Below are 21,048 nucleotides of genomic sequence, written 5' to 3'. Positions count from 1 at the left end.
CCCATCAGAAGTTGGAACCAGAGACTTCTTTCCTAAGCATTTTCTGTGCCTGGGAACTGCTGGCAGTGAAAGATTTCAGCCTTAAGGTCTTCAGAAGATGTAAACATATAAATGTCTAACACAGTTACAGCTTAACAGCTATAATGTGAGGAATCTATTTTTCTAGGAAAACAGGATTCCTTGCCTCCAATTCTGCATGGCTTTACAGCCAATTTCAGCAGCATTAAGTACAGAGGTCTTGTGTAACAGAATACCTCCCTCCTCCTGCACTAAGGAGGTTTTGGAGAGCCTGACTGAAGCTCTGGTCTTGTGGCACAGTTCAGAATAAAATGTGAGCCACATATGCAGGGATTTGGGAGGCTGGAAAAAGGCACCACTTGCCCACGTACCTCAATGGAATCTAACACCAATGTGACCTCAGCCTGCAGTCTTCAGCTGGAAATGGACATTTGGAGGCTAAACTTGCTGTGGGAGAAGATTGGTTCCCAGCATTTCAGATAAACGTCACTTGCACAGACTCAAAATGTGGAAAACAAAAATGTTTACTGTAGTGTGAAGAATTTTACATTAACTTTGAGAATAGATACACAAGCTGTGGCAGGGATGAAATACAACAGGACTGCAAAAACAGAATAGAAAATACTTTGGGCAATACTAAGATTCCCATCAAATCAACAATATAAACTGACATTTTAGAGAAAATGGTGCTTTCAGAAATGCTTAGTCACCAAAACTGAAGAGTCCTAGGACTTTTACTACCACTTATTAGCATAATTATCAGACACTACTACTGCCTAACAGCTGCTGGCAAAACATGCCCCGTGCCCTTTCTAGTTTTATTGAACATTTTGTCTAGGGCATACTAAAATCCCAAGTCCCTTTAACAGTTATAAACCCCCACACAGTACAACCTACAGAGAAGCTTAAGAACACATTGTCAATCTACACTGGCAATTCCTTTTCTTCATGCATATTTCAAGGGCAAACCCCTTATCATAATCATCCTGAAAACATCTATGACTCCCATTTTTGAGGGGGAAAAAAAATAAACCAACAAAAAACCACTTAAAGTGCTGAAAAATAATTCTTCACTTCTCAGGGAAGCAGAAGGGCAAGGGGCCAATCAACTCTTTTTGGTCACTGGAATCACCTGCGGAGTCCAAGCCAGACTCAGGAAGGTGTCTAGAAAGGGCCTCCCACTGCTGGGCATTACCATCCCCTTCCTGTCATCCATCTGTTTTATAGGCTTTTAGAGGCATGACTCATTTTATTTTCTGTGAGCACCAAGGGAAGAGTGAAGGCTTTCAGACCCCCCACATGCAACAGCTTTCCTGTATACAAAATATTTCTACAGTTTCAGCATAATAAAGACCAATACAGATGTTTAAAGATTATGCCACTTGTACTCAAGAGACTGGTTGTATCTAAAGAGCATTTCATTCTACAAAACCGAAGCCAAACCACTCTCTGCAAAAGTCTGGCTTGAATTTCAGACCCTGACTGGCATGAATTTACACGGGAACATTACTAGTTATTGCTTCAGCCAGGCTGCTACAAAACAATTTACAAAGTCTGTGAAATATGAGCACAGCTTAAACATTTGATAACTCGTCCGGCCTACAAAGGATTTACTGAATAAAAACTTCAGCCCTCCACATCAATTAAACTCCTTAGTGCATTTTTAAATTCTCAGAGTAAACGCTTAAGATTTGGCATATATTATTGGCACAATGTTCTTCAAACACTTAGAAGTTCATGTATAAATATTTAGACTCCCATTATTCAGGATGGGGCACGAGAAGGCCTCAGCCAATCTGGGCAGCTTTCCTGCCAGCACAAATTCCCTCCTTGATTTTCATGCACTGCAGGGAGAGCTGCTTCATTCGGTTATCCAGAGCCAGCCCTTCCGTGGAGCTGCTCCTGGTGCTGCTCCTGTTCTTGTTCGCTCTGTCGCTTGTCTTGTTCTCAGCTCCTTCTGCCCTATCCCCTGCAAAGAAAGGATTAAAGTGCACGTTAAACCCGGATTTCATTCTGCAAGTTAAGCTTCAAGCAGGTGCCTCTGCAGCTTCCTTTGCCAAAGCACACAGAAATTACAGGAGCAGGAGCAAGATGCTGTAATAAAACCAAGTTTGCCTTTCAAGCCGTGCTCATCTTGTGCACGGCATCAGCAAATTAGTGAGAACAGCCTTAAAATGGAGCAGACAAGGACAGTGGTAATCCTCTAGTCTGAATTAGTCAGCCAGGGCTGGCAGAGCCTGCAACGAGCTCCTTCTGGCATGTTATTTTTTGTGGGGATTTTGCTTTGGTTTTTTTTTCCCCTGGAAAGCAAGCTTTTGAAAAAGCAGGACAGTAACTTAAATAAATGAACTCAGATTTTCCTCCAAATAAATGTACCATGAGAATTCCACTGATCACTTATTTAGTGAGAAATCTCAAATCCCTGCACTAAGGCAGAACTGGGGAAGGTTTTCAGCCAGGAGAACAGTAATTAATACATTATAGAAATCACTGGTAACTCTGACACACAGGGTAACTCTGAGACACAGGGCCTTCCACAATTGCCTTCCCCACAGAAGCAGCCAGCAGCTCTGAGCATTCCCTGGCATTTGCCTAGGGGAGCTGGGAAGGTTTTCCTGCTCCCTTTATGAGGCTGAAGAGCACTGGCCCAGGGTGTATCCAGCTGTGCATACCTCTCTCAGCTTCACACTCGGGGGAGGAGGCCCCGCTGCATTCACTCCGGGGGCCCAGGACAGGGAAGATCATCCCGAACTCGGAGAGGGAGACGGGGCTGGGCAGGTCCAGGCTTCCAGGCCGTGTGGCAGGAGGAAACTGAGTGGGCACCTCACAGGGACTCGTAGGACCAGAGCTGAAGCTGGACACTGACTGAGTTTCTGAATCTTCTTCGGACACAAAGCTGCTGCCGTTGTCATCCTCAAACACTTCTGAAGCCACTGCAATGTTCAAAGAATATTCCAGTCAGTAATTCAGCCTCCCCTCCTGCACCTTCCCAGGCAAAGGCAAATTTCAGGTTTGCATCCTCCATACACAGACACACTGCTAACCCATGGGCTGCCCCCTCTGATTTTCTGCTCCCCTGTGCAAAGCCTTGGCCTGGTTCTGCCCTGGGCAGCAGCACACCTGCCAGCCAGGCCATGCAAGGCCAGCTCTGCACTAGCTACTGCTCCTCATGCCAAGGAGCTCTTGGATTTTTACCACCCCTGCTGGCCTTGTTCATTTGTGGTTTTCAGTAGACAACTTAGGTTAGAGCCTAATTCCCTGTGTCTGCCTCTCCGGCACTATCTTGATCCCTGTGCAGCCTCCTGGTTATTTAAGGTGCTAATCAGAAAGACACAGGTCCCAAGATTTCTTTTCGAATGAAGATCACCAAACAACAACAAAACAAAACAAAACAAAAAACACCAAAAAAAACCCACAAAAAAAACCACAACAAAACATATTCTTTTCCCTGCTTGTGTTTGCTCAGATCTGAATTCTAATTAAAGCAAACCCACTCCAAACTGTCTGTCTGGGTTAAGCTGCAGGGTCCTTATGAACAGCCAGAGCAGAAACCCATTAAAGAAAGCTCCATTTTCTGCAACACAAGGGTGTAGATTCTGCTGACATTCAACACACTCATTGCAGGCTGGGGACCAAAGACTTCTGCACACAAGCAGTCCCACTGGGATCAGAAGGTTCTCTACACGCATCAGCCTCTACACCACACAAGAGTGTGCTGGAATCCCACTGGCCTGAAGAAGTCTCAGACACAGCAAGACATCCACAGTGACCTGAGGTTATCTCCAATTCCTCCTCCTGGTGACTCCTGCCATTGTTAGCCAGGCTCAGAATCGCCTTGGAAGAGCAGCAGGAGCAAAGCAGAGGCGTTAACAAAATGGCTCAAAGGAGAAGCTTCAAAGAAGTTCTCCTGTCACCTTGGCAGCCTGGGGCTCACAGACACCACTTGGACACAAAGATGCCAGCAGAGGCTGTTCCTGTCATTTTTATGGCAGAGATGTTCACCCTCTTTCTGCTGGACTTCCAGATTGCAGAACTGCACTTACAAGTTGCAAAATTCACCCCAAAGGCTTCAAACATAAAATGGATAACAACATTATCCACCTTCCTGAGTCCTCTCAAGGGCATTTCATACTCAGAGACAGCCTCTCTTGTGGTTTGGATTTTGTTGTTTTGTTTTTAATGAAGTCAAATCTAAGACTGCAGCGGGGCCTTTCTTCTCACTTACTGTGTTTCACCAATATATGGTAAGCAGTACAGATAACTTTGTGGGGAGAAAGCAATAAAAGGTTTGGCAAAAAGGGTGTTTCCAATTAGAGTCCTCTGCTTGGCAAGAAGCACTGACATCAGGCAGTCTACACATGGCACAGCTAAACTGTAGCTTGCTTTTCACTGTTTAAATTCACTGTAATGCACAGGAGCATCTGCAAGGGCCAAGAAACTCTTGCTGATGACAAGGTGTTATCCAACTCCAGCAGACAGAAATCAAGATACAAAAGGACCTTGGTGGAAAGCTCCCCCCACATTACAATGAGAATTTAATCCAGGCTATTTTATTATTTAATCCAGTCTACTAGTCCTGCCCTGTCATAATCCAGTTCTGTGTTGGCACCAGACAATCTGATGTCCTTCCACTCATGTCAGACTGTGCATCCAAAGAGAGGGATGAGCCCATGATGCTGGTCCTTGCCTGCAGCCAGGGGAACCAGCAAGTAATGTTAACATTAACTTGCCTGGCTCTTTCTGCCCCTATATCCCATGTCCCTGAACTCCTTCTGCACAAAATACCCTAAAGCTCAGTTACACCTAAGGCTTTCAGGAGGCCTTCTGCATGAGGAGGGGGACTTGTGGGTATCCAAAAGAGGCAATTCTTGCCTAGGTTGGAAAGGGTCCACCTCAGGAATTAAGGGTGGCGGAAGATAAGCAGCCATACTGAAACTTGGCTGCAACAGATGTCCAGACACAGCCCTCCCTTGCTGCTGCAATCTGAGGTCCCAGCTGCACAGCACTGAGTGAGAGCTCCAACACATTGTGCAGAAATTCCTGCCATTGCAGAGGGTGGAGGCCAGCCCAGGCCTGCTTCCCAGCTCCCAAGGCTGTACCATGGACCTACAAGGCCTCAGTGCCAGTACACATTGGTGCCTATGGGGAAATTGCGTCTTCTGCCTTTGGGCACCAGGGTTGTGCAATCATCAACTCCTGCAATCCTGACCTAGACTTTCCTCTGTAGAAACGAAGCTGAAATACAATTAAACTGGAATTTGTGGGACTGGGCAGCAAGAAAAAGACTTTCTGCATCGAGAAGGGGGGAAAGTGTCCAGGAAGGAGGCACAAGTAGGCCACATGTAATGTCCATCTATTCACTTTCACCCAGAGCCAGAACAAATGCAAACTCACCATACAACAGACCTTGGTGGCACATGGGGACCTTGTCCTGCAGAGAGCAGAGGTTACCTTGCTTGTTTGGAGCTTCCTTGGTGGTTGTTGCTGTCCCACATTTCTCCTACAGAGCCCCTCAGCACACTGCAGCAGCATATTGCTGCTTCTTCCCTTCCCTTGCTCACAGCACACACTGCTGAAATCACACCTTGGCAAAAGACTCTGCAGCACAAAGGAGCTTATCCTTACATTCTTCCCATTCTTCTCTACTACTGTAGCCACAACTTCAGCTCCCTGTGCCACAGGCCCAACACTGGAAGAAGCCCCTGATCCAGAAGGTCTGTTCCCAGACTGGCTGAATGATCTGCCACAGCCTGCAGCCACCCCAGGAGAGTCACTGCCAGCAGCACCACTGGTGTAGAATTAGACACAAGCTTTGGAGTGTGTTCATTTTCCTCCTTTCATACAGCACTGTGCAAAAAACTACAGAGATGTTAAGGGAATGGCTGATGCACTTTAACTCATTACCCTTTCCCTTGAAAACTGCCTATTAAAGAATGCAATCAACTCCTGCAATAACAAGAAGCATCACAGCTTAGCCACAGACCCACAGCAGCCAGCACATTTCAAAACTGCAGAAGACACAGAGCAGCCCTAACATCAGCATTTCCTACAATGCCCATGGGATGTTCCCAGCACAGAGTGCTCTGTACTCACTGGAGACGGTGTCTGGCTCTGGCTTACTCGCTGCCAGGTCCTCCACGGAGGCGTTGCTCCCCTCGGCACCCACGCCGCACCCTCGGGGCCCCATGGCAGTGGACCTTCTCCTCTCATGGATCTCATCTGAGATCATCTCCAGATTTTTCAAGGCAGTCTTGTACTCTCCCTTTGCCAGGGCCAGTTTGGCCTGCAGGTCATCCACTGTTTTCTTCAGTTGCTAACAAGGGAGACAGGGATTAGATGGACCTTCACTACAAACGAGGCACAGCACACAGCTCCCTGTAACACGTCCAGGCAAGCACAAACTGGGCTGGTATCTAGGGGATGGCAGAGCTCAGAACTCAGAAGCATCCTGGCCCAAGCAGTGCCACTGGTGAAGGAGACAAGAGGAAATCAAACCATGGGAGCCAGGGGCAGGAACTGCCTCTGGAGTGTGGTCATGGCCCCTGGCTAGGCACAGAGCAGGGGTCCTGTTAACAAGGGAGCATACAGGATCTCTCCTTAACAGGAATGCAGCTCTCAGCCACATGTCATCCCAGAGTCACCCCTAAGGGTTGCTGGCAGCCCTGGTCTGCAGGGCACAGCAGGGCTGGGGGCCACCCCTGAGGGGGCTGAGCCTCACTCTCTGCTGAGCATCAAACCCATCACTTTGCTCACTCAACCTGAAGAGCAAAAAGCAGCAAACCTCAAACCCTGACAGCTGTAACACAGCAGTTCCTGTGTCCCCAGGCACAAACACCACCCTACAGCAAGGGCAGAAGTGTTGTGCATCCTATTTCCCAAAGGGGAAACACTGCTTGTGTGTCTGTAGTTCTCTCAATGCTTGCTTTCAATGCACAAAAAAACCATCTGTGCTTTTTTCATATGGTTTACACAATCACCTTGCTTCAGGAAGGCACTGAGCAGCTGCCATGGAGAAGCAACAGGCCCACAAAGAGTGTACCATGCCCGTGGAAAAAAGGGAATTTCTCAAAAGATGCTTCTAACCAGCAGGGATTATTGCCTGGCAGCCAGCCCAGGGCAGGCAAGGGCTCAGCTTGATGCAGCAGCAGCTGCAGGCAGGCAAGGCAGAGGAGGAGAGAGCACCCAAGCCTGGAACCTGGCAAGGAAATAGGTGCACACCAGAGTCTCTGAGGCTGACAAAATGCTGCTGAATCTCAGGCAGGAAAGAGCTCACAAAACCTTTGTGGGATATGCCTTGCACCCCAGACAAGGAATGGGAATCCTTTTCTAGCCAGGATCCAACTGACCCCACACCCCACTGGAGCCTTCCTGCACCCATGGCCAGCAGTCCAAGGCAATGTGCTCCACTCAAAGCCTGTGCCCATCCCACAAAACAACAGCACTGGCCACCACCCTGCAACTGTGAGGAGCCACAGTCCCCCATTTTAGGGGCCACATGCAGCAAAAGTCACTCAAGTAGAAAGAGAGTCACTCCTGTATTTGAATTTGTAGGGCTGCCCTGCCTTCCCATCCCATCCCTGGCTGTAACAGCAGGGATTAGCATCCCACACAGCACTGCCACGTCTGGCCCAGGGCCACTATGTGCTGTGCCCAAGCACTGGCCAGACATTGCTGCACCACACGGAATGCACTGCAGAGATGCCAAAAAGCCCTGGAAGCCCATCCAGCCAAACCCCAAATCCCTCTTATGCCAAACCCCAAATCAGAAATTCACATCTGCATGGTATTGGAACACTGCAAGCAGGTTACTTATTCTGTTAATTGATCCAGCCAGTAAACATAAAAGAGCACCCCAAGTACAGTTAAACAGTCTGAAGCATAAAACATAGGGGGGAAAAAATGAAACCCACAACAAACAAATAAATCCCAGACACATTAAACTACAAGAAGAAAGATAGTCAAACTGTACTCTTTTGGCTCTGACAGAGTTCAAACACTCCTATTTCACACAAGGAAACAAAGACTCTCTTAGTCTTTTATCTTTAAAATGTGCTTAGCAAATTGTTTAAGAGGTTTTGAATTGGTTTTGTGTAGAAACACAATATAGTTGTCAGAGCACTTGAGATGTAATTTCAGTATTTACTGTAAGCAGTAAAGATGTTTCAGATGGATGTGAATTACGTACGTACCTCTAGCTGAACATAGTACTTTGCCTTCAGTTCAAAATAAGGTCTGTGGAAAAACAAAGAAGAGTTGTTTAGAATCACTGAGACTGAATGCCATGTACTGGCGTGGGAGTTGCTCTCTTTGTAGCATTAATACAGCTATGTTGTGTATCACTGCAATCCCAGGAGACCATATCCAGATGATGGAACACCTACACATGCTCTCAGCGTCTCTCTCTTACTCCCTAATGCATCTATTCCTCTTGGGTCCTTTGACCTAAATACAAATTGCAAAATTCCAGTTTTTGGAGTTGACAGCATAATTTCTCCAGGCCTAGATTCTGCAAGATATTTACATGTAACATCCAACTTCAGGCACAGGCATCCTCTCTCTACCCAGCTACTTTCTGAGCCCATGGCACATATAAATTCCTACAGAAGCTGAACCTTCTCTGTGCTCACGTGTGGGGGGTGGAGAGGCAGTTCTTGGGTTTTCCAGTGAAGGAGAGGGTGTGAAGGGAGGCCAGAGCACCCCACACAAGGGCACAGCACCTCCCAACAGTGGCCCACCAGGCACCTCCCTAAACTTGCTTGTAAGGCTGCAAGAGCACAGGGGTACAAGAGGTGCAGTACAAAGCCTAGAAACCACTTTCCACCCTCAAAATTTTGAAGCCCACAAGCCAATATCATCTGATACAACTCTGAGCAGGGAAAAAAATAATAGCCCCGTTATTTAGCAGGGCTCACTACCCTCCTCCCCTCTCAGAAGCTCTCCTGGAAAGTAGGGGAGAGATAAACAATCAGATATGGCTTTACATGAAAGTAGAAATGTGAACTACTCCTGTTGTGTTTCTACCCTGACAGCAAGGCTCTTCTGAGCTCTAAGCCCTACTGCAGCTGCATTTTGGACTGTGCACTAGAATTCAGGAGTGTGAAACTGTGGCTTTCTGATCCTATATTCTTTGAAGGGTTGAATTCACTACACGGTCACAGAAAAAATAACTGAGTGGTGTTTCCATGAGAGTAGGTGATTTCCAGCTCTGATATTTTTAAGCACCCTCCCATCATCACCAGGAGCACACAGCCAAGTCTCAATGCTTCAATCCAGCCAAAATGCACTTCAGCCTTCCCTTAGTGGGACATCACCCTGCCAAAGGCTACACAGATGCACTGCCAGGCCAAATGAAACACTGCAGCTGAGAATTTGGGTCCAACAGATAAAGGACTCCTACAGCCCTACCTCAAAGCAAAGGTAGCACACAGACACTGACAGAGTGCTGTTGCAGGGAAACATGCACAGGGAAACCCAATCACCTCAAATGACCTGATTGTCAACCTTCCTTACCCTGGTGCCAGCCGGGAGGGAACAACCAGGCTTGAGTCCTAACCTCCCACCAGCTTCCACAAGCCTTGGGAAAGGTGCCCTCTCTATCAGTGACAAGCACAAGTGTGTGTGCATGGTGTGAAAAAGCAATCCACACATGCCCGAGTGTGTGTGTGTACACAAACACATCCCTGTGCACACAGGAGCAGGAATGTCCCACTGCAACAGGTGAGGGAACCCCAGCCCAGCAGCACAAGGAGACCACGAGCCTGGTGTGCAGGAGCTCACATGAACACTCCTGCTCACTCATGGCTCACACACAGCTGGGCACCTGGTGCCAGCAGGAACCAGGGCACTGCCAGAGACACTCCCATGTCCCAGAGTCCCTTCATTCCCTGACATCCATGGCCCTGCAGCCATTGGGGGCTGGTCTGTAACTCAGCAGGGCAGGGAGCTGCTCTCTGGTGTCCTACAACTGAGCCCAGGGCACTGCACAAAGTGCTTTTCAAGGCAGTGACAGGATGAGTGAAAGGCACTTTGCCCAAGTCACCAGAGCAGAAAGTGACTTCCAAAAACCAGCTAACACAGGCAAGTTCATTATCCACAGCTCAGGGGCACTGAGCCAGAAGATCTGGTAACTGTTAAGAACATGCAGCCGTATGCACATTCATAGATCACAAGCAAGTAAGCAGCCAAAAACTAAACTAAAAGCAAAACCAGAACAAAACTATCCAATAATCCTTTGCTCATCAACTTTACCCAGCAAATAATCTAAATTACTTTCCTCCAGGATGCTCCAGTCTTGCTTTCACAACAGTAATGCTTTAAGCATCTTATTCCCAACTGAAGCAAGCAGCAAATGCAAATCATTTTCTGCCCAAAAGAGCACAAATCATCCAGTGTGTCTATCCACAAGTTTAAAAAGAGAAGATGAAATACAGGCCAGAAAGGCCAAAGTGTTACAGCCAGTGCTGCCACACCTCGCAGGGAGGAGGTCAGAGCAGGATGCTGGTGTTAAATCCCCCCTGAAGAGCAGCTAGAGGCCAGCTACACCCTACAATACCAACAGCTGCAAATTCAGCAGCCTCATTTCCCAGTTTCTGCAGCCACTTGACAGCACTGATGTTTTCAGCTCAGCTGCAATTTTCCTTTATGTGAAAATTGCAATGCTGGGAGACAACTGACCTTTCCAACATCCCCATGTAGCATAACTTCAAAGACATCCACGACTGTTTGTGCCACCAGGCATCTTTCACATCAGTACTAGCTTAGAAGTGGCATTTCTGTACACCCTTTATTAAAGGACCTCCAAAACACCCTACCTAGATGGTTTATGCTGCAATCAGCCCTGCTGTGAGACAAAAGAATACACTGGGATCCTTCCACAGAAGTGGAAACCAGCTTGGCCTGAGGACACTGACACAAGACACCCCTCTGAGGGTAGATCCAGCAAAGAAATGAAAACTCAGAGGCACGTCACACAAGAGGCAGCTGGGAAACCAGGCTCCACACCATGATAAAAAGCTGTGTAGGACCCCACTGACAACTTAATCATGGTCTTTATTTTAAATCTTATTGCAAGGAGGGAGCTCCTGGCAGCCCAAACTGTTCTCAGCTATTGCCCTTATCCAGAGGGATCTGTCATTTAGGGATCTGATGATGGTTTTCACAGCACTTGTGCACTGCTAGACAAACAGCATGCAGCTCATTCTAGAAGTCACACCACTACACTGTTTCAGCAAACATGCTTGAATCTTGCTTGAGAAGTGCTAATCCTTTCCTGAATTGAGCAAACACCAATCAAAATAGATTTTTAGTTGACCGATTTCACAAAAAAGTCATTTTTAGATGGAGGGGATTAAAAGCTAAATACAGCAAGCAGACTGTTTAGACAAGCCACAGTCTGGAAATATTAGGAAAAAAAAAAGACTGTGAAATATAAAGAGGATTAAGAATTGGTTGTAAACAGGGCCAAAATTTTAAACAGGTTCTGAGCAAAAAGCTGTTTCACTTCTCTGCAACAGAGCCAAACTGCACAACAAATGCAGACACAATTATTAATGACACAAGCTGCTTAGCTATGCCCTCTGAAGGGTGTTTCCCTCCCCAAGAACAGCCCTCACACAGCTTTGCCATGGCAGCAGGAGGAAGTAAACAAGCCTCGTGTTCAGCACCTTACACCCGTGCAGTCTCGCACCTTTCAGCTTTCTGCCACTTGCTTTGTTGCTCTCCTAACTAAAAATAAGAACTGTGAACAATCCTAGGCTGTGAAACATCCCCACAGAGCTCTGCAGACAGCACTTGTGTGGATCCCATGTGCCTGTTCCTCAAATCACACACCACCACGGAGTTCAGTGCACTAGAACAAGACCAGGATGCTGCTCAGAAAAGGTTTCTTATCCCAGTTCACCAGTCCATTGAGTCAGGTGTTTCAAAAGACACTCAGAACAGACAACAAGGACAAATACCAGTGCCAATTGTGCTGTGAGGCTGCTACACACAGAAAGGAACCCAAAGAGCAATACACTTTCACAGGTCCAAAAACCCTGTAGGACAGGTATTTCCCCCAAGCAGTTTCACCACTAAACTCCTCTCCAAACATAAAACATACTTGGATTTATTGATGGCTCTTTTCAGCTTCTTCTCCAGTTGTTTCATCCTTCCCATGGCAGCATTGTATTTGGCTGCAGTCTCCTTGTGAACCAGCTCACTTCTCGTTTTGGTCTGTTCTGCCTCCATGACCTTCAAGAGAGGGATAAAAAACAGGTTCAGCAGCAAGACACAGTGATCCACTTCTTATCATTTCAATTAACAGCAACTTCATAATCTCTCCTATCAGCTCATGTCAGGAAAGTGAGGGCACAGAAAAAATTACTTCCAGTGAACATACTTAAAAGCCTTTCCCGAAAAGAGCAGCAGGTCTTCAAATACTGTAATTTATGACAAATACTACAAATTATGACAAAGATGTTACAGCTTTTCACACAATCTCTCTTACAGGAAGTTTAGAAGACCCTCAGCTTTTGGGAACATCAATTTTTTAACCCAGTTAGATATTCACAAGTGGAGCAACACTAGCAGAAGTCACCAGTCACATTCAACAGCAATGTTTGTTTTCCCCTGCTCCTCTCCCTCCCTGACATTCCCAGCAGAGAGCCTGCTGGTTGCTCAGCTCCCAGCTGCAGCCCCACCATGCTGGAAAGGGCTGGACACCAACAACAGCAGAGAGAGGACTCAAACACAGTTTGGCCTCAACAACCAGTCACTAGAAAACTGTGTCCAAGATGGCTCTTCTCTGAAAAACAGCTGACATGCCTGAAATCACAGTTTCAACACTGAAAATGCAAAGGTTCAAGCCCTGAGCTGACACTCCCACCATGCAGACAAGGAGAGTTATGCTGATGACCAGCCCCCCCATCCTCATGTATCAAGATATCTAGAACACAAGTCTGATTAGCAGCAGCTGAGGGAGCTGGGGGTGTTCAGCCTGGAGAAAATGAGGCTCAGGGAGACCTTACTGCTCTCTAAAACCTCCAAAAGGAGGGCGCAGCCAGGTGGGAATTGGCCTCTTCCCCCCACAGTAACAAGCTACAGGGAAGAGGAAAGGGCTTCAAGTTGCTCCAGGGGAGGTTTAGATTGGATATTAGGAAAAAAACTTTCACTGAAAGAGTTGTCACAAGCATTGGGAAAGTAAATGTCTCTCCATTAGCTGCACTGCTGGTATCCCACAGCCACACTTTGCCAGTAATTTTATCCAGAGTATTTTATTGTTCAAATTTGAGATGTCAGAGGTGTACTGTAAGCAGTCTTTACTGCTTACAGTAAATACTGAAATTACATCTAAAACACAGAAAATGTGTTTTATTTGGTGCACTAGCAGTCAAGATCCAGGCAGGGAGGTGACTGATCTTTTCGAAGTCAGGAAAGTGGTGACACCTCTTTGTTGGTCTGTCAATGAGGGGAAAGCAGGTGGGGTTTTTTTTAAGCTTCCTGTTTTGCAGCTATGAAGGTATTCACACAAAAAATGGCAGGACTTGATTCTCTCCAGTACTGGATTCTGAAACACCTCAGCTGTGATTCCAACTACTCCACAACTTCACATAAATTTGCTCCACCTGCCTCCCACCACCCGACTACATCTGAGCTCACATATGCAGAGAGAATATTCAAAATATCTCTATTTTAAATAACCTCACCCACAAAGCTTTAATTTTTTTTTCTAAGGTGTGCTAATCCTCCCAGCCCTCAGGCTAAACTGAGCAAGGAAAAGAGATGTCCCACTCTTACTCACTGGGATCAGTGTTCCTCTCAGGAAAACTGTCACATTGTCCTTTCTGATGCTCAAATGAAAGAGTGAAACTGCCAAAGCCATCAGCATCAACCTGGAGCTCTCACTGCCACACTTTTTGCTCATCTGCACACACCACTCATTATTAAAGAAAGGAATTCCTAGAGAACTTTATGAGAAATAAGTTTTTCAAAGGATCTTCTGATCAGATATAAAATAATATACCCAACCCCCAACACCCTTCAACTTTCTCATATGTATAAGGCATCCATTTTCAAAGAAAGAGGAAGAAAAAAACCTATCAGGCTTATGACATATTCTCTCCTGCATCCTGAAAAATAAACTGCAGCCTCTTATCTCAAACAACTGTTTTAAAGTCAGCTGGTGCAAAGACTTGCCTTAGTGAAACATGTCAGACAAGGCTGGTTTTAATGTGGAAGTCTCTTAAATCAAACTGCAGTCTCCAAAGACTGCACAGAAGGTGGCTCATGGCTCATCTTCTTTCTAGTGTGGTAAGGAAACTGCAATTTAAAAACGCCGCAAGCTACAAAATAATGGAGCAATAGGAATTTGCCAATGCTCAGTTACATGTCAGTCCCTCACATCCTTTCTTAGGGCAAAATCAGCATAAACTTTGATATCTGGGATAAACCACATGATAAGTATGACCAACATCAGGATTGTAAAGCAGGTTAGGTGTCCAGTACTGTGCTGATTTTTCAAATGTCTCATATCAAACATCACAGAAATGCTGAACGCTGCAGAACTGGGATTTGAGGATGACACATTGCAAACGCCTCAAAATATCTGACAAAATGTGGAATTTGCTACCAGCCATATACACCCACGTTCATTACCTTCTTCAGTAAGAAAGGGGGGAAAAAAAGGCTATATACTTCATGCTTTTGAGAAATCAGTGATGTAAGAAATCTCTCTCCTCACGCCCCCACAGCCTTGTTTTCCTGTGGGAATTCTGTTCTCCTGCTCACATTATCCACCCAAGTCTGCAGAGACTGCCTGTCCCCTTTTCCTGGGACAGCAGCTCAAGGTGCATGCCTGAGGCTGAGGATATGACCTGAGGGATTGTAAGGTGCCAGGATATGACCTGGGGGATTGTAAGTTACCTCTGCAGAGATCCATCACCTGCCAAAATGCATTTAAGCACTTCATTCAAACAAGAAGAAGCAAGAGAGATCATCCTCCTTCCAAACAGCCTTTAAATGGAGAAGCTGTCCATCAGGGCTGGCAGACAGAAACAAACTGCAAATGACGCTGCCACCTCTGCAGCTGGGAAGTTCAATGTAAGACCAGCCAGCCAAACTCCTCATCTCCTTAAGAAGGCTTAGAAATAGACAGATAGGCTAGTGTAGGAAAGAAGTACTTTTTATTAGAGCTAATAATATATTTGGTGAAAAAATTGCAGTGTCATATGGACTTGTAAACAAGCTCTCAGTCACAGCTGCCAAATAAGCTGGTTTGTCTAACCCAAGTGCTTCTACCACCCACCCTGCCTTGCAGATGCTCCTAAGCCAGCACAGATGCAGCAGCATCACTTAGAAAAAGGCAGAAAAATAAGTGAGGATGACACCTCTTCAAACAAAGGCTGCTCAAGACACATCTCACCTCCCGGCATTGGATCTGCCTTTCAGCTCACCCTCGGGGTCAGCAGGGGACACAGTCTGGGACAAAAACACCAGGATGGATGAACTTCCAGGATACCCACACGCCCACCAGACATTCCTGTAGCTCTTGCCTGTCCCTAACTACTGAATCCCTGGATCACCTACCCCAGGCAGAACTCACTCTCCCAGGCAGCACAGGCTGTAAGATACAAGTAATGGCAAACAGAGCAGGCAAAAACCCCAACACAGGGACTGATCAATTCCTCTTCTCTCCTCCCCTACTCTCTATTTCCTACCCAGCTGTCTGGAAAAGGAAGGTCAGTGTAGAGTATATATTTACCCTCAATAAATCTGTACAAGTAGCTTTGTTCCACCCAAAATGTTCCCACAATCAGAAGTAAAAATGGACTCCAGGCAAAATTTCAGTAATAATAACAGATGGAAAAGAACAATTTTATCAGTAGAGCTGAGCAGAGCTGACCATCTAAGCAAGAGATTTACTCTGAAGGACTGTTTCTTTCACAAAACATTAAATTGATTGTTCTTCTAGGGGAAGAATTAAAAATAAGAGAGAAAAGAGACAATGCAGTATCAGTAAACCAGGAGAAGGGAATCGACAATAAGAGGGATCACAAAAAAATCACTGCATTTCCAGGATAAAGTGACAGAGAGATCAGGACAAGACAAGATGTGGTTTGTTGTTTTTTTCATAGACTTTTCTTCTCCCACTTTTTCCTCTAAGTTTTTCTAGCTGCAGGAAGTCTCTCTCCTCTCTACATCATGAAAGCACCCACACATTTTACACTGACAGATGGTACTTCACTGTGTAATATCAAAGGGAGCTTCACAAGCCAAATTAATCCAAGAGGGAGCATGCCTCCTCCCTCTTTACTCTCCCCTCATCCTCTCTTTTTTAAAATGTCTCATGATCAAGAGCCAAAACATTTCTTCTCCCTGCCAGAATTTATGAACTCAACATATCTCAGGAAAGACTGTAAAAGCAGAACCCTTTTAAGACTGCAGATTGCATCAGCAATTAGAAACTAGCAATTTCTCTTGAAATTCATAAAGCATCTTCCTTTCTGCTCCAGCTTGTGTCAAACTAGATGTAACACATCTGTCAATACTTTCCTTTTGTACATCTTTATGAATTCTTTTCAATAGGAGCATAAATGTGAAGATCTTTTTCCTCCATCCCTCCAAAATTCAATATCCTTTGGTCCTGTCTCTTTCATAGCCCTGCTCTCTGCACCCCAAACTGCAGCATTACAATTCAAGGTACAAACAGGCTGGTACCACTAGCAAAAACATCATCTCCGAATTTTAAAGAGACACTGCAGTTACCAAAATCCTGATAAGCCAATGGCTAAGAGTGAACAGTATTCTTCCTCCCAAGGCAGCTTTAGAGCTCATCAAGCCTGTCTACATTTCCATTCTAATCAACAGAGAATTTATCTTTTAATGAACTTGCCCCTCTGGTCACACAAATTGCTCTCCAGACACCACTTACTGAGCAAATCATCTTTCATCATAATGGAAATTTGGCAAGTAATGGTGATACACAGCCAGGTTCCAGACATGACACCATGAGCTAAATTCCAATCTAAGTGTCATTACACTTCCCAGATCTCTGGAAAAATGGACATTTAAGAAAAAACCCCAGGACTTTACCCAAAATACACATCAAGTTAAGTGCAGAAGTGGGCAAAGCAGCTGCCTGACTTGCAGGATTGCACCACAGTCCAGTGCTTCTCTGTGGTGAACACTTAGCTCAAGCACAGACATTTGCAGGGATCAGCTGCATCTTCACAGGCAGGTAGGCAGGAATCCAGCTCCTATTTATGCTCCCAGCCTCCTTTGGAAACAGCTCAAACTGTGATGTGCAAAGAAATTTCTGAGTGATAGCCTATACTCCATGTACATGTTCATGCTGGATCTGCCTGTTCCATGAATAGAATAATTTTCCACACATTATGCTCCCAGCTCACCCAGAAAAAACAAAATTTCAGTAACTGTCCCATTTTGCATCAGCTGAATTGTATGATTTTCTAGATCAGTGGCTACAAAAGTCTTGTCTGCAGAAGCCCAATAGCTCATCACATTAAAAATAGTGTTAATAGCTTTTCAGACTATCAAGACAACCCTTATCTCTATTTCCTCCCAGTGAGGGTCTGGAAACAGCATTTCCTGTTTGGTACCCTGGAACCCAAGTCTTTGTCTATATCCATCAGGTCAAGTGCAAAAGTAACCTGGCAGCATTTCCACACATAGCTGTATTAAAAAATCAGTTTCTCGTTTGTTCTCTCGCCTACCCTTTTCTTTATGCTTTCTGTTTACAGTGTTTGTCAGCTACCAAGCTGCTACAGGGCTCAGGTTTGGCTCCAAGTTTCAGATTCATTCAGTAAAGCCTGCTCCCTCTGCCTAAGAACAGCAAATAAAAACACTTGACTCTGGCCTGACATTTCTATCAGAAGAGAAACAAATGAATCAGTACCCACTTCTAACATTTAGCTCAGAGGTGCTTTTCTGCACTTGTAAAAGGCTTGGAGCAAGATTATTCTCTGCCCACTACTACTGTAAGCTAAAAATGCATGCAAAAAAAGCTACAAAATCCAAATAACCAGAGTGCAAAACCTTTCTCCAAGAGCAATTTTATATGTGCCAATAGAAGATGTCTATTTCTTAACCCTCAGTCTTCACCCACAGAATCAGTTTTTTCCATGAGTGATTTCTAATGTAATTCATAGTTAATGATCTGAGGTGTCAGCAACACTGTGGCAGTCAAGGAGAACTTTTGTTCTAGAAGATTTCATTCTCTAACCTCTTTTCACCCATAGCCTGGTAGGCAATGCCAATGTTTCCTCCTCCCTGAGATCCCAATCATTCTGTTTGCCTCACTGAACACTGAACACTTCATTAATTGCATGCACTGAAGCCAAGGGAAGCTTTCACCCCACTCTTAGAGAAGACACAAAACTCAGTCAAGCACTCCAAACAAACTAATGCTGGGTGTGCTCAGTCAGGACTTCCAAGAGCATTTTCACCCTTCTTGGCTCTGGCCTCAGCCTTAAGACCTCCACCACAGCCAATGAAAATCACAAGACAAACTTCCATGGAACTCTCCCAAAACCTGCTGCACCATGGAAAGGGGCAGATGGGTGCTTTCTGGGAACTGAGTTTGCCCAGACTATTTTAAGCACTGGGGATTGCTGCTTTCCAAGTTTTCCATTCATGGAGCACTCAGCTGTTCTACACAGTCCACTCAGTGCCCAGGAGATTTTACAGCTGTAGTGAGTACACCTAAGCACCCCATTTACTGCTCAGCTGTAACAACTCAGAGGCATTATGGCTTGAGCCAGCCCCCCAGCAAGGAGCTGTCCTGCAATCACTGCCAGCACCCACCAACACCCCCAGCACAACTCCACCAAACACTGCCAGCTGCTGCTCTGTATCACTGGGTTTGCTCATCTCAGGTGCACACGTCTCACACACCGTCAGGGAACCATCAAGGGTTGTAGAAGGACACAGGGATGCCTTTGAAATAGCCAAGGAAAAGAAGAATTCATTTGTACCCTCAGGCTGCCATTGTTTCTTTTGTCACCCACCCCAACACCAAGTTTTTGTTCTGCCAGCTAGAGAAGCAGGTGTGATTGCTGTCACTGTCCACCAAAACTCAGCAGTTTAGCAGTCAGGAGCTCTAAACAACTCCTTAAACACTTCTGGTTTTCTCATCTATCAATTCTGAGAATCAAAACTTATCTATTTCTGGACTTAGTTCATATGGAGCAGGAATTACAGCCAAGAAAAATGACAGCTGGCACACACACACTGCAAAGGTGGGGCTCCCCTCATAAACACAGAGGTCACCACATTTGCAAATACCAAATTATAACAGGGACAATAACACAAACAGTACCCTGGAGTTCATTTTCTCATTGCTATATACCAGGTTTTCTATCTCTCCCCCTACACACAGCAAATATCCTTTCTGTTCCCTTTTTCTTCATCAGGCAGCTGGATTTTAAAATTCACTCTGAAATAGAGGCTTTCTTTCAACTGAGAAGCTTCTGCAACAGAACAGAGCAACTGTTGCACTGAGGGCTGCAAGACAATATGAGCATTGTATGGCATGATAGCATGTTTGGAATAGCAAGCTCAGCTTCACTGGCATATTAAGTACATGCAGAACAAAGGTTTTTAACTTGGATTTTTGGTTCTTTTATGTTAAAAAAAAAAAGGCAGAAAGGTTTATTTTAACAGAGAGAAGACAAATGACAGGAAAATGCTTCCTGACATCTGCTAGAAAGAATACTGTCTTTCTTTGTTAGTGCATCTCTTCTGTAGGTTTAAGAAGACTTTACAAAGGAGGCAGGACCCTGTCTAAATTCCAAAGTTAATTCAGGATAAAGCAGCATGCAAGCTTAAAATGCAACACACGATTTTGAGTAATTCTACATTCAAACACACATTTCTGAAGCAAAGTGACTTGTCCAATGTAGTCCATACAAAGAACAGGTTATACTAAAACTGAAACATGTCCCTGTTTTGCCAGGGTAAACACTTCCATAACACACATATTCAGAAATAGGCATCTCCACGCAATTATTCTGGCACAACTCCAAATGCAGACATGCCTTAAGACATTGTTTATCCCTGTAAAATAGATGGTAATTACTTTTTAAAAATTTTCTGTAGAGAGCTACTCCACTAGTTTAGCACCACCAGGCAGAGAACTAGAGTTGTCCCAGAAGCAGCCAAGGCCCAGACCACTCAGGCTTAGGCTTCACCATTTCCATGGCTTCATTTCCTACATGTCAGGTATCTGGACCAAAAGGAAAATCTGGTCTTTCAGAAACTGGGCCTCATACACCACAGGGGAACACAAAGCCTGGAGAAGGCAGGTGCTGGGGCAGGTTGGTGTTACCCTCTGAGTAGCGTGGTTGAGCATCTCCTGCCAGGCCGAGTCAAACTGGCGCTTGTCGTCCTCCAGCAGGCGCTGCTCTGCGAGGGAGATGGTCTCCTTGGCAGCACGCAGCACTTCCGTGGCCCTCTGGAAGTCCTGAGTCGCCCTCTGAGCCTCCAGCTGAGCCTAAAGGGGAAAAAAGTCTGGGATTAGAGACAAAGGAACTCTCACAGTCACATTTAGAAGATCTATGACACAAATCCCAAGACTTTTACGAAGAGCCACACCGGCGTCACTGTTTCCCAAACTTTTATTTGAAATGACAGATTTCTCACTGCAGTAAGTCCTGCCAAAGCAGCACTTCCCACCCAAAGAGGTCATTTGCCAAGAAGTTTAATTTGTAGCTGATGGCCTACAAATAAGCACCTGGCTGAGAGATAACACCAAATGATGCAGGTTTAATCACTGATGAACAAACCAAAAGAAAGTGAAATAGCCAACTAGTGGCATGGCAAGAATACACTGAGAATGGCACTCCCTGAGTTTAGTCAGGGTGGATTTTTATCTGATATGCCATTAATCACGCTGAGAAAATATTTTGGAGTTATTAGCTTGTTATAAAGAACAAACAATTCTCTGAGGTGGTGATTGCTTAACTCTTTGGGTGTTTTTTTACTTCGCTATCGCTGGTACACAACTGGTTCGCTAAGTCCCCAGCACATAGACAA

The 21,048-nt window shown here is 45.4% G+C and overlaps 1 protein-coding gene across 1 annotated transcript in view; it reads right to left on the bottom strand.

Annotated features, from left to right (window-relative positions):
- Nucleotides 1-524: 524 nt before the first annotated feature.
- Nucleotides 525-21,048, bottom strand: part of SH3BP5 (SH3 domain binding protein 5) — a 50,727-nt gene continuing 30,203 nt past the window's right edge. The window contains exons 4-9 of the mRNA XM_059485455.1: nt 20,342-20,506; nt 12,119-12,249; nt 8,208-8,250; nt 6,112-6,331; nt 2,691-2,951; nt 525-1,987 (exon numbers count right to left, since the gene is read on the bottom strand). Of these exons, the coding sequence (XP_059341438.1) occupies nt 1,806-1,987; nt 2,691-2,951; nt 6,112-6,331; nt 8,208-8,250; nt 12,119-12,249; nt 20,342-20,506 (1,002 nt within the window). The 3' untranslated portion in view covers nt 525-1,805. The remainder of the gene's footprint in view (nt 1,988-2,690; nt 2,952-6,111; nt 6,332-8,207; nt 8,251-12,118; nt 12,250-20,341; nt 20,507-21,048) is intronic.

The sequence above is a fragment of the Ammospiza nelsoni genome, chromosome 1 (assembly GCF_027579445.1).
Source record: "Ammospiza nelsoni isolate bAmmNel1 chromosome 1, bAmmNel1.pri, whole genome shotgun sequence".
Taxonomy (NCBI): domain Eukaryota; kingdom Metazoa; phylum Chordata; class Aves; order Passeriformes; family Passerellidae; genus Ammospiza; species Ammospiza nelsoni.
This window is presented reverse-complemented; position numbering and strand designations above follow the sequence as displayed.